We start from the raw sequence: 13,957 nt of genomic DNA on the forward strand, positions 1-13,957 counted from the left end.
ATTTTTCATAACATGGCTTTATCTTTTTGAAATGTATAATTGTCACCAGGACATTCATGGAAAAAACAGTCTTTGGTGATGCTAATTCGGTGATGCTAATTAGCTTAGCATCGTGGTTAAGTGTTTATGTTGACCTTGCAGAGCTAGACTGGCACTGCTGCCTTCCTGCAAGAAGGTTGAATATTTCAATCCCAGGCTGGGATCTTTCTACATGTGCATGCCTGGCTTCTCCCCCGGTTACTCCGGCTTCCTCTCACAGTCTAAAAGCATAACTGTTTGGTTTGTTGGCTTCTATAAATTGTCGGCTGTATGTTTCTGTGTTGTCCTGCAACAGACTAGCGACGTATCTAGGGGGTGCCCTGCCTTGCCCAGATAGGCATCGGAACCACCACAAGCCTGATGGATTAGTGGGAAAACATGGATGGATGGATGTTGATCTTGCAATTAATCAATCAGTTTCACCAATAAAAAAAGCAACCTGTATGATTAGAAAACTTGAGAAAAATCTTAATAAATACAGTCATTGATCTGACAGAAAAAAGTAGTTTATCTTGAATACCAACTTTTTGCATAAAAATTTCAGCTGATCTCTTCTCTCTCATAATTATTAATCTTTACTAATAACTACGAAACTGTCCGGTAATTGTGTTGCATGTGTTCCTTGTCTGATCAATAAAAGATAGGCCAGTGGTCTTAAACTGTAGAGCTAACTGAAACTATAAGTTAATTGGTTGTATACTGTATATATTTTTTTCTTCCTCCAAAATTAACAGCATGTTTTTTTTTAATGATATAGGGAATGCCATCAGGTGTTGAGCCCTAAGGTAATATTGGTGTTTAAAAAGTTTACATCTTAATCTGACTGACGGTCATAGGTAACACTTCTTACTTCTTAATGATGTTGGAGAACAGAATCGATCCAATATGACTAAACTCGATATTTATTAAAAAAGATGAATAAAAACATTTTTCATTTCAAAATGTAGCAAACAGATAGACCATAACATTTTTAAGACCTGCTTCTGAAATTACAAAAAAAAATAAAAAAATGGTTCTGAATAAATTCAGGAAGTATAAATACAATTGCATGCTGATCTTTCTGAATTCCTTAATCCACACATCAGGCATTTTGTCCCTTTTTCTCCCTCACTCATTGAGTTTTGATGGAGCAACTGCAGCATTTGGTCAACAAACACAGGGAAACAAAACAAAACAATAATGCTATACCTACCACAGCACCATTGTCATTTGTAACAATCCCTGACTACTAATCCACCAGGGACTAACAATACTGGAAAAGGAAACAGATACAGACTCACTTCCTGTCTCAGCAGTTAAATTTAGGACCCAGTCAAAGCCTTTTTTGGTTTGTTTTTCTGGAATCACTCAAATGCCCAAATGAAGGGCACCGTGCACAAACTGGAGATTGTCTGAGATACAGACAAAACCCATTCTTGTGCATTGTTTGAACGGATGTGAAGGAAAACAAAAGGAGTTGGCAATGTTTGACTTTTCCTCAAATGAGCTCTCTGCAGCGTAAACAAAAAGTCATCGAAAGAAGCCACATGCAATGCTACAGAGCTCAGACTGACTTAATCTAAAATACAGATATTACATAACTTTACTGGCCTTATCCATCCTGCACCTTCTATTTCAAGGCCTGTTCGGCACTTGTTGATCAGTGAGGAAATGAACATTTGAGTTTTGTAGGGTGAAATTCCGTCCGCCTTCTCAACTTCTCAAACCACATTTGTGCATGGGTGATTCTTGTCTAATCAGGGACACCTTCTAGAGACAAGTAGACATTTTATGTTGTGTAGCACATAGAAAGAATCTCAGCCAGGCCTGTCACAACAGTCGCCTTCCAAAAGTATCAGAACTCGATTTTAAATAGTGAAATGTCTTTGGATTATGAACTCAGTATAGATCTCAACAACAGGGATAATAGTTGGTTACAAACTGAAATGCTTCGATAAAGATAGACTTACAAGGGGAGCATTAGCAGGTACAAAAGAAAGAAAGAAAGAAAGAAAGAAAGAAAGAAAGAAAGAAAGAAAGAAAGAAAGAAAGAAAGAAAGAAAGAAAGAAAGAAAGAAAGAAAGAAAGAAAGAAAGAAAGAAAGAAAGAAAGAAAGAAAGAAAGAAAGAAAGAAAGAAAGAAAGAAAGAAAGAAAGAAAGAAAGAAAGAAAGAAAGAAAGAAAGAAAGAAAGAAAGAAAGAAAGAAAGAAAGAAAGACGTCCTGTTTACCGTTTGCTATGTAAATGACGCCTTAAACAAAACTAACCATGAACACTGCATCTCTTCAGTGAAACATGGTGTTGGCTGCATCATGTGGAGGTGCCATTCTTTGGTATTAACAGGGAACTGGTCAGAGCCAATAGGAAGTGCTGGAATGAAAACCACTTAGAGCAGGAATAATACATGAGACGGCATGGATAAAGTTCACCTTCAAGAATTAAAATGAGACTAAATCCAGATACCATCCATCCATTTTCTGTCATGCTTTATCCCAGCTGGGCTCGCAAGGGGGGCTGGTGCCTATCTCCAGCTGTCTACGGGTGAGAGGCGGGTACACCCTGGACAGGTCGCCCGTTCATCACAGGGCAACACAGTGACAAATGGGAAAAACAACCATTCATTCACACACTCATGCCTAAGGGGAATTTGGGGAAGCCATTTAACATAACAGTCATGTTTTTGGTCTTTGGAGGAAGCTGGAGTACCCTGGGAGAACCCACATATGCACAGGGAGAAGTGGTTGTGCTTCTAAGGCTAATTAAAAAACAGGCAGAATTGATCTTTCTATTTACTGTAACTAAGAATTATCTAAAGAATGTGCTTTAATGGACTGTTTTCATGGATAAATTGAGAAAATGTATAAACGTTGGCTCACACAATGTCAGGAAGTAAAGGTAGAAGTGACCTCTGGACTCAGACACACCCTGTATAACTGTTGGAAATCATTTTACAGATAAGTCCAGATAAAGCTTATTCCCACATAATAGTATTATTTGAATATTTTTCACAGCTTTAGATAAAGCCTATTTCTTATACTTTCTTCTAAACACTCCTTTAAAACATTTTTGCCCCTTCTGGTTGCTTTGGTGAAGGAAAGGAGTCTAGACATCACAGATAATCAAAAGAGTTACTGACATAAAGGTTATTAATGCCCCATTGTTCTGAGAGAGGAACCATAAGTGGTTTTGAAGCTTCTCAGAGTTTTCAGTGGAAGCACACAATGAAACAGATAATAAAAATTCACCTCACAATCAAAAGTCAACCTGAAAGTTTAAGAGTGTTTAGTCTGTAAAAAGAATAGAAAAGGGACTCGTTTTTTCCTGTCTTTTAACCTATAAGTACATAATGTAAAAAGACTCCCCCACAAATTTGTTGCTGGCTTGGGCTGGCAGCCGCAGGTCGACCTCTGCAATGTGTTCCTTGACCCTCTCGGCTTTTTCGCTGAAAACAGAATAAATCACAAAAAACACGCATGCGCCCACAATGGAAACTGGAGATAATAGGACCGCTTACAAGTGCCAGCAGAGTTCGGCGGCAGACATTAAACCTGGTAACTTTTGTTTTCTCACCGGCCAATTCATCCCTAACATGGGTGTGTGCCAAAAACACATTCCTCTCCAAAAGGCCGAAGCATCCCCTTCCCATCGTTATTGAAAAATTTGTGGTAACCCAAAGGAAAACTAAATCATTTAGCTGTTTGCTCCCATTTTTCTGTAACCTCAGCCACAGTTCAAGCTGTTCTGAGACAGGTTCACTTATTTTTTTATAATAATCCCTTTTTATTACCATGGAAAACTGTTTATCATAGGACCTCTTTGAACCGGAGGTGTTGCACTGCTGAAAAAAAAAAATCCCAACGCTGTATCAGATCACAAATAAGCAGGTTTTGCTGAGGGTGCTGATGTCAGAGTTTTATAAGTTCCTCTACACAAGAAAATTAGCATTAACAGCCAGGCCTCTCTAGGGGAAATTAAACACAGCACATAACGCTGCTCCAGCTCGCACAAGCTAGTGCTACTGTATAAGTGATGCCCTCTTTTCACTGCAAAGCCATAACCCCATGATTAGAAAACAGACATTAAATCAAAGTTATTTCCCTCCACTGGTTCCCTTGGCAAGCTGCGCTGATGATATCATGAAAAACTCTTCCATATCTTTATATTTCTATTAAGATTTTCTGCTGTATATGGAAAGTATATTGTTGGATAAAGAAACCCCCCCTCCCCCCCAAAAAAACTCACCCTTGTTGTTAAATGAAAGAGAAATGGAGACACAATAGATCATCTTGAACCTTATGAGAGAACAAACAGAGAAGTTTTGTCTTCTTTAGACTTTATTATGTACTTACATCATCATGTTCAATAATGAAGAATTATTTATTAATCTAAAAGCAATAAATATATCGACTAGCATTGACAATACTACAAAAATACCTTTAAATACTGTATATTTTTCACCCCCCCTTATCGAATGTGTACATTTCTGTACCGCTTCTTGTTCATTCATTGTGCAATTACTAAATCTTTTTTTTTTCATGCTTTACAAACCTCAAACTTCAATGTATTCTATTAGTACTTTATATAAAAGACTAACACATAATAGTGCAAAAATATGAAGTTAAAGAGGAAGCCTATATCTTTGTTCTTTTTATAGTTTTATGTTGAGAGGGGGGATACTTGTCTGGGGAAATCGATGGCAGCTCTCCTACAGGAAAACCTGTAGGAAGCTCTAGTAGTGTCCTTTCTAAAGACTTAAATGCACACCACACTTTTCAGTTACTTGTTTAAAATAAATGTAGAAAAAATATGTATTTGGCTTTGTCAGTCTTCCCACCACCTCTGAGCAGCTTCAGCATCCCTGCAACCCCACAACATGACGCTAGCACCACTTTGTTTCAAGGTGGGGATGGTGTGTACAAGGCAACAGAAACCATGCATAATTTTCTTTTTGTGCGTCAACTCGATAGAAACCCAATATTGAATTTTGTGGTTGTTATGTAACAAACAATAAAAAATAATAAGTTTGGAAGGTACTGCAGCTATTACTCATTAAAGTTTCCAGCTATGAAATCAACAAGTACTTGTAGAGTTATTTCCTTCATAGTTTAAATGCTATGGTCACTCTAAGTAGTGTTCCATCCCACTAGGCTCCTCTTCCCATCCCCTCTTGCCCTTCCAAGGCCACATCTTTAACTTTTGATTGACCAGAGCTCACTGGGTGAAAAGAGATAAGCATATTGTGTGAGTGCATGCATGCGTGCCTGCATCTATGCCGTAATTATCCTTCTGGGAGCCAGAGACCAGTACATTCCACAGAGAGCACAAATCCATTAGGAGAGAACAAAGTTCCAGGAGACTCTTGGGATTGCAGTGCAAATCTCAGAGGAATATGTTTAAATCTAAATTTCCTTGCATAAACACTAAGTAGTTCCCTTTGCCAGACCCCTCCGCTTATTTTTTCCACATCAAATGGCTATTAAACATAGCCCGGAAGGCATCTTATGACTTAAATCTTGTTGTTGAGTCACATTTCTTTGCCTTTGGCACTAGGTTTACAAAAAAAATCTTCATTTTGAAAAGGTTTGTTTATCAAAAGAAAATAATATAAAATCTCCAAATGTCTGTCTGCCTCTAAGGGACGGAGTTCACAGTGCAGTGGTTGTTGTACCACGATCCTTTAAACTGTGTTCTCCTGTTAGTTAAGTGTCATGTGCAGGCATACCAAGAACAAAAAGAAAGTGCATAAAGCTAATATCAAACATAGTGTTTCTGGTTTGTATGTCCCTTAATGGCACCTTTCAGATGTTTTTCTGTTTGATGTGAATGTTTTGAATGATTGCTTCGTTTAGAATGTGTTTTCCTTGTGGATTTCATGCAGTTCACGTAGCTTGGAAGCAAATTGTCCACTGCCTCTTCTGCTTCCCAGTTCACCTCTACTACCGCATCAGCGTAGCTTTCACAAGGGTTGCTAGGGGATTCAGCCTCCCCACCCTGCGTGGGACCACTGTCCCTTCCACTGTAAGCCCGGGACTCCTCCATTTGAATTGCTGGAGTTGTTTGAACCCGCTCTGATCGAGGTAGGTAGTCCTGATGCCGGTCCTCCAGCCGATAGGAGATGGCTAGCATCAACAGATGGATGAGTTCAATAAAGTTGAGTAAAAGGGAGATGCCAGCAATCACCTGAGTGTAGATTGTGAAAATGGTTTTCTCTGTGGGTCGAGAGACAAAGCAGTCCACGGTATGAGGACATGGGAATCCATTGCATTCATACCTGGCTGCCATGAAGAACCCATCATATAGGAACCAAAGTCCGACAATAAATCCCGCCTCTATGAGGACCTTTAGGAAGATGCTGAATGCATATGCCCTAAGAAGGGCCCCTTTCAGTTTTGGAGCCTCAGGACATGCCTTAGATGTTAAACCATTCCCAAAACGATGTCCCTCCTCTTTCTGTCCTGCATTATATTTGCTAACACTTGTATCCTCTGTCCTTTTTACCATGTCACTGTTTTTACCCCCAACTTCCCCTCTGCTCTCTTTAGTTTTTGTGTCCTTCCCTCCTTTGATAGCCACATATCCAAAGTAGAAAATGGTAGGAGTGGAGACGAAGATGACCTGAAGCACAAAGTAGCGGAAGTGGGATATGGGGAAGGCTCTATCGTAGCACACAGCCGTGCAGCCGGGTTGCTTCGTGTTGCAGACAAAGTCGGCTTGCTCGTCATCCCAAGCTGATTCAGCAGCTGTTCCCAGGACCAGCATGCGAAAAAGGAAGAGAACAGTGAGCCAGATTCGGCCAATTGCAGTTGAGTACTCTTGGCCCTCCTCTAGCAGGTGTTCCAGGAAGGACCAATCAGCTCTGGACATCCTCTGCTCCTGAGGAGAAAAGATTATAGGCAGGAGATAATGTAAGTAATTAGAATATCAAATAATACTAGAAAATATAACTAAACATCATCTGATGACACTGAATGAAGGTTCTTTTTGAAGCAAGAAAAAAATATATTTACAACAGCCTGACTTGGACATAATGAGATAAACCAATTCAGTCAGAAGTTTAAATTCACAAACAAAAACATGAACCAAGTGCAGGAGAAAGATGCTTGTCTGTTTAGAAAAAAACTCATCAACAACACAATGACCGGCGCTTAAAATCGGTGGTCTTCGTAATGACCTACAGCTCGCCAATCGTGGCCCATCATGTGAAAATTGACGGATTTCCAAATTCTGCTTATGAATTGATAAATGTCTAGTAAGAACTCTATCCAGGGTAGTAAAGGAGCTGAAGACTGCTGCATTGAATCCAGACAACCTTTAGCTAGGCACACATGAAAGATGCTGGTAGATTTCGGAATACAGCTTTCGAGAAAAGAACTACAAAAACAAAAGTTACAAAATGCAACAAAATAAAACTCTTACTTCTAAAACCCCAAATATATGAAGGACAAGTAAAACATTCTTGTTAATCTGTATAGCTACTACTGATGTGTGGGAACATCAGAAGGTCCCAATGCTAAATGAATTGGTGATAAGAAGAATACCGCTTCCTAGTCCTAGCTCCTTCCTAACTACCAGCACTATCTGGATAGGAATTACTTTTGCATAAGCAAAGGTCTTTGGATCAAACCCCTGTGTGGTAAAGCAGCCTCTACTTTAAAGAAAGAAAAAACATCTCTCTTCCCCCTGCTTTGATAGAGGAAAACATTTTGAAAGGATGAGTATATCAAGACTGCACATGGGGCTGCATGGAGGTGCAGTTTGTAGCACAGTACACTTGCACCAAGGAGGTTGTGGGTTTGATTGCTCACCTAGAGTCTGCATGGTTTGCATGTGGCATCCTCCCACAGTCCAAAAGCAGACAAATAGATTATGGGTGACTAAAATCCAGGAGTTTAAAATCATCATGGTGTGTTTCCCTGTACAAACACTGCAGTAGATAAGCGCCTGTGAGCTGGACAGGCAATGGAAGATGGATGAACAGTTTGAGAGAAATGTATAAAAAATATATATATTATTTAAATATTCCCAGTCATACATCATGTAATAATTTTGTTGGTTGGTACTAAGGTTAAAAACCATAACCTGATCTATTAGCATGAAACTGATGTGCATGTAATTAGTTTTTACAGTGCACACAATTTTTTCCATAAATCCTTTAGTTTTGCCCAAATTGTAAACAAGCAATAGCTTCTTGTTTGATAGAAACTATCTTAAGTCACTGAGCCTTAGCTGCAAAACTCAGACCTCAGATGTAAGGTCACATGCTTCTATCCATGCCTATTGTGTTGGTTTCATTCTACAGCCTTAGGTCTGAGAGTCAAAATAGACAGGCCATTAGATCGGCCTACTCAGTCAAATCAATTAACAGGAAAAAGATGTATCTGTTGTATTAAACTATGACTAATGTGAACTAGATCCAAAGTTTGGCCTAAAAGTTTTTACATAACTTTTCAGTTATGTTCAGAATTGCAGCTCTAACCTTTGATGTTTGTTTTTCTGGAGCTTAAAGCTATGTAAAAAGAGCACCAAAGGAAAGACTAAGTTGGCCATCAATGCATAATACAAACAGCAAAGCTAAATAAAAGTACTGATCGCATAGTCTGACACTTTCACATAGTTCAAGTAAAGATTTTATCATTGAAGTAACAAATTGTGTTTCATCAAAGTCTCTCAGCCTTTGTCTTTGTTGCTTTTCATGAAGCCAAGATTCTGAGTGTCATTAATTTATTACCCAACTAATTATTTAACTTCAATCACAAAAAAGTACCTGCTTGTTACAGATTGCATTTGTTTTGTTTTTTTGTTTGCACACTGATATCTTTAGATCCTTACACAAATATTAATACAGTGAATATAAAATGCAGTTTTCAGATGATGATTTAGATTATTAATTAAAGACTACCATCCAAACCAACCTGGTCTCACTTAAAAAGTAATTGCCCCCTAAAATATAACACCAACCAGGGTGTTGAGCAGTTAGTCATTTGACTTACTCTAGAGGAATTTTGGCCTAGCTAGTTTAAGTTCATTGTACAGATTTTCAATACTGTTCATCATCCTAAAAGATTGAAGTTAAGAATCTCGGTGTCAAAAATGGATTAGAAATGGTGGTGCATGCTTTTTTTTCTCATCTCATTTGGACTATTGTAATAGTATTTTTTCTTTCACAGCAAATCAGATTAAATTGTCTTTAAACTGCCCATAATGTGAAGGAAATAGAAGAGAATACTGTTCATTTGCATGTTCTGGCCTCCTTGCATTGCTTCCCTGTACATCAAAGGACTAATGGCAAAGCTCTTGAAAACATCCATAAAGTATTTAGATTTTACTGTTCACCTCGAACTTGGAGATCATCTGACCAGACTTTTTATGCTGAGACCACAGACTCATTTTAACACTCGTGAGGATCCAACTTTTCAGGCAATGACCCCAAGGCTCTCTTCTCTTTACGACCCCCAGTGACTCTTTTAGGAGGCAGTTAAAGGCATCTTTACAACTAATGTCTTTCAGTTAGATTGCTGCATTTGTTTTCAAAGTGTAATATTCTTTTTTATTATTTTTTTATGAAGCACTCTGTGATTTTAATGTATTTGAAAGGGGATGTAGAAAAAAAAAATTCTACTTAGACCGTAGGACCTGGGTGTGAAAACTAAAACTGAACCAGAAAATGTGGTTTATCACAGTCCATTAGGGATTTAACTAGAAATAGTCACTCTTTTGTATCGGGCCACGTGGATTTGGGACCCTTTTCATGGCTGAAATAAATAATTAGAAACCAACTCTTTGAATTTATCCTTGTGATATAAACAAGTTTGTTTTATCATTGCATAAGCAAATTATAATAAAAATGCCAAGTGGAATTTATTTTAGTGCCTAAATTCTACATGTTTTTCTGGATTTAAAATGTGTTTGACAAGATAAAGGAACTTTATGTAAGCACATGATGTTGCAGCACCTCACAAATAAAGCCTTTATTCAAAGGCTCAAAAAGTGCTTTAAAGGGGAATATAAAAGAGACGTGAAGCTTGGAAATGCGTGGGGAAAAATGAAAAGCTTACTTTTGATAAAGAGACTGTTTGTTAGTAGTCTGGACTGAAGGACAAGTCATATAAATACAGAAAAACCCATTCATTAGCGATCGTAACTAAATGCTGTAGTAGTTCAAAGATGATAAAGTGTACTGGCAAGAATCAGTCTAACGAATGAAACAGCAAAACCCCAAAAATGTAATTTCCTTTTCATAAAAAAAAAATTATAATAATGATAGAGTGTTCTTGTTTTGGATTGATTTAATATGTGAAAATCACACTAAAAAGAATAGATTTTGAAATTAGTCTAAAAGCATTCCAACATGTGGCTATTTTTACTGCAAAAGAAACTTTCCGTTGGGATGTTTATTCTCAGGGGTTCTAAAATTGGTATGTGGTTTCCAAATAAGTTTGCTCTTTCCTATAAATCCCACAACAAAAAAGAGGGTAAAATAACTGAAAAATAATACACAGTGACACTTTTAAAAATGAATGTTAAAGCGAAGCGGATGAATTTAGATTAAGCAATTACACATAACTGAACACTTTTAATTGTAAGATGTGTTACATCTATTGTTGTAGTTTAATTTTAGGACATATAAGCGAGCTAGACTGTTTAGACTGGCTTTATAGTGCTACCTAAAAACCACATTTTATTTCCATGACAAATTTCTAACAGTTTTGTAGAAGAAAACAACAAGTGGTTGGTTGTTTTATTCAATAAGTAACAAAGAGAGCTAATTTTCTACAAACCTTTCAGCAAAAAGGCATGTGTATCTGGCTGCAGTGCCTTATTAGTTCTTCCATGAGCTCACACAGTTCTCAGGGGCTCCAGACTTCATCACAGAGATGCAAGAGGCAAAGCTTCCATACACTAAGGCCAACTAAAACAAAAACATATGGCACTAAACTTAGCATTTTATTTGGACAGAAATGGGGTGCGCAGCAACTGTTTAAAACAGAACCTTTGAGAATCAGTCCAAAGGGAGGCCATTATTGCTTTTACAGAACACAATGCAACCAATTATACATTCGGTGAGTAAGGTAATAAAAGAAAGAATACGTTACGCAGCGAATCTGAATAGGGTAATTGCATTCCATAAAGTATCGACTGATATAAAAGTTTTTAAGGAATGGAGGATGTTGGGCATTTCTGAATGACATGGCAGCCTGTTCAAGGGACAACACATGCATACACACACACACACACACACGCATGAATAAACATCCTGTTTGAGGGAGTTCAGGCTTTGCTGGGATGTTTGTCTATTTGTTTGATATTAAGTATTTTTATGTTATTTTTTCCCCCTCAAGGAAGAAATAACTATTTGTGGGTGAAAATGCAACCTTGTCTGACAGGATGGGAAAACAATGGACTGTCAAGGAGCTCTGATATGATAATATTGTAATAACTGTGCTGTTCTGATCTGCTTCTGGGAAAATTGCCATTAAGAACTGCAGACTTTGTACATAGAAGTGATTTAAAATTACACTCTTAGTATAATAAGCCTGTTTTAACAGACAATTTCACAACTAAAGCATAGTATAATTTACTGTGTAATGTATGACATATTCTGCTTTTCATCTTTGTTTTTTTTTACAGTAAGAAACATTTGGGGAGACCAAAAAAAACGAAATAGAGAAAAACTACTTGGAGCATGTCATATCACAAAGTAATTCTTAAAAGTTTGCTTGAAGGAGCAACACTCATACAGTATAATATTAACACCTTATTCATTATCATTTAGCTGCAAAAAAAAAAAAAAAAAACTCTGCTTATAGCTGCTCCTTTCATTAATGGTATGCATGTATTTTTTTTTTCAGGAAAGAATCAGATCCAATAAAAGCATTTAGATGGCAGCATTCTCTGAGCAAGCTGAGAAGCAGAGCGTAGCAACAGATGGAGGTAGGGCAGAAAAGTATGGTTATAAAAGGTAAAGAAAACTTTGCTTCCTGTGGCATTTTCTCTGTTACACTATCTGACTTAAAAGACTTTAATCTACAGGAAAAGAAAAAAAAATAGCTTATTGTTACTGGGAACAAATAAATGCCTACCAGTGAATAAAATGGATGTGTGGTGTTGTAGTCAGTAGTGAACCACACTGTACTGCTGAAGTTGATGCCTGATGTTTTGGACAATATAACTAATGAGTTAAATAAGAGACTCAGCTGCTTCTATTAATATTAAGTATTGTTATGTACAATATACAGTACATTGTAGTGACACTGCCGTTAAAATATAGCAGGCACATGCTGTCAAATTCTATATTTCTTTATCACCACATCTTGGCCTCAGGTCACTTCAGTCACGTTTTCTGTCAGACCAATGACAGAACCTAACATTCCCTCTCTCTGTCTTTCTATATATGTATATGTATATATATGTATGTATATTTATATATATATATATATATATATATATGGTTTCTTGTAATTTTAGTCATTTTCCACAGATAATAGGACTTTAGAACAAGGAAGAAAAAGAAATAAGCATTCTAATAACTTTCTTATTAACTGTATACATTTGGAAAGAGAAGGGAAAAAAAGTTTAGCCGTTTCTTCACTTTGCACTATACACAATTTATAGCAGATCACTCCAGTGAAAGTTGTTGAAAGTTGTTGAAATGTTCATTTCACTGCTAAGCTGCTGCTCATTCACTGTCTGAAAGCTGTACAAAACGAAATGTCGTTTTGTATACACTGTGTATATAAAATTAATATAAAAGTTGTCTAAGTATAAGTCTAAGTCTTCTTTGGGTTGTTTTTATTTTTGGCTTCTTATAAGAAGAACTTTAAAACATAATAGCACTGCAGCTTTAAAAGCACAACTTTATAAAACGTTTGTACTTTATTATAATTAACTAGCCTCAAATAGCCAACATTTTTACTGAAAAATCAATTCTTGCTCATTTTTACTATTACAAAAGGTCACATAACAGCTACACTGGGAAAAAAGTTAAATCTAGATAAGTAATTGTTTCTTAAAATAAGTGCATTTGTTCTTGGATTGATGAGGTAAAAGATACATCTTTCCAATGGAACAAGACAATTTACACTAAAATAGAAAACACAATTGGATTGTCTCGTTACAAGTGCATATTAGCTAATTATCTTATTTCAAGAGTAAAAATACTTATTCCATTGGCAAACTATCTAATTTACCTAATCAAATTAGGGGTAAATGCAATTAATTTAATACATTTTTACTTATTTCTAGATCGGTTTTCTAGTGTAAGAACCGTGTTGAACAAAAAAAAAAAGAAAAGAGATAAAAACTGAAATAAGGCATAAACACTTAACACCGTTACTTTAAAATAAGTTCAATTAGAACTTTGAAATTCCTCATGATTGTCGAAATAAAAATTGCCAAACTTAACAAACTTTGTTACTAAAGACATTGAGGATTATTTTCAATAAAACCCCAGAAATGAACCCCACCTAATCCACAACCAGAGGTCCCTAATTAATAAAATTCTCATATTTCCATTCATTTTTTAATTTCTTATCCAGGTGAACCTTCTTACCTTTCTCTTACTTAAAGCGGGTGATTCCTCCACACAGATCTTCCTCAGCTGTATCAGTATCACCCAGTTTGAACGTGTTTGCTTTACTTATAAAGATCCGCTGTGATCGGAAAAAGTGGGGAGAACTTTCCCATGCCTGCCTCTCTTCCCTTCTCCTCCCTCAGGAACTCCGTCCAGGAAACGTGATGCATGAACCCAGAGCGGTTCTGGGTAACTGCGCTCCGACGCTGCGCCCTGGAAGCCTGCTTAATCAAGGCTGCCATTAATTGCGCCTATTGTGCTTTGTTTAGCTTTAAAATCTGGATGATACTGGGTTACAAATAGACGCACGAATCAAGGCTATAAAAAGAAATTCGTTTTCCAATTAAAAAAGAAAAATTGCTCCTGTTTT

General features: G+C 37.0%; 1 protein-coding gene across 3 annotated transcripts; it reads right to left on the reverse strand.

The window, feature by feature from the left end:
- Positions 1-4,343: 4,343 nt before the first annotated feature.
- gja4 (gap junction protein alpha 4) lies at positions 4,344-13,731 on the reverse strand. Of its 3 annotated transcripts, none has more exons than XM_038286817.1 (2): positions 13,578-13,731; positions 4,344-6,890 (listed from the first exon to the last, which is right to left on the reverse strand). In XM_038286817.1, the coding sequence occupies exon 2, from the start codon at positions 6,879-6,881 to the stop codon at positions 5,772-5,774; it is 1,110 nt and encodes a 369-aa protein (XP_038142745.1). In that variant the 5' UTR covers positions 6,882-6,890; positions 13,578-13,731; the 3' UTR covers positions 4,344-5,771. The 3 variants fall into 3 exon arrangements, with proteins under 3 accessions (XP_038142745.1, XP_038142743.1, XP_038142746.1); XM_038286815.1 differs by having other exon boundaries at positions 13,567-13,731; XM_038286818.1 differs by lacking the exon at positions 13,578-13,731 and adding an exon at positions 10,796-10,911.
- Between the last annotated feature and the right edge of the window lie 226 nt (positions 13,732-13,957).

The sequence above is a fragment of the Cyprinodon tularosa genome, unplaced genomic scaffold, assembly GCF_016077235.1.
Source record: "Cyprinodon tularosa strain WSP-4 unplaced genomic scaffold, ASM1607723v1 ctg230, whole genome shotgun sequence".
In the NCBI taxonomy this organism is placed as follows: Eukaryota; Metazoa; Chordata; class Actinopteri; order Cyprinodontiformes; family Cyprinodontidae; genus Cyprinodon; species Cyprinodon tularosa.

Bases quoted from the DNA above. Each gene is read 5' to 3' on its own strand.
- gja4 (XM_038286817.1), bottom strand. From the start codon at position 6,881: ATGTCCAGAGCTGATTGGTCCTTCCTGGAACACCTGCTAGAGGAGGGC.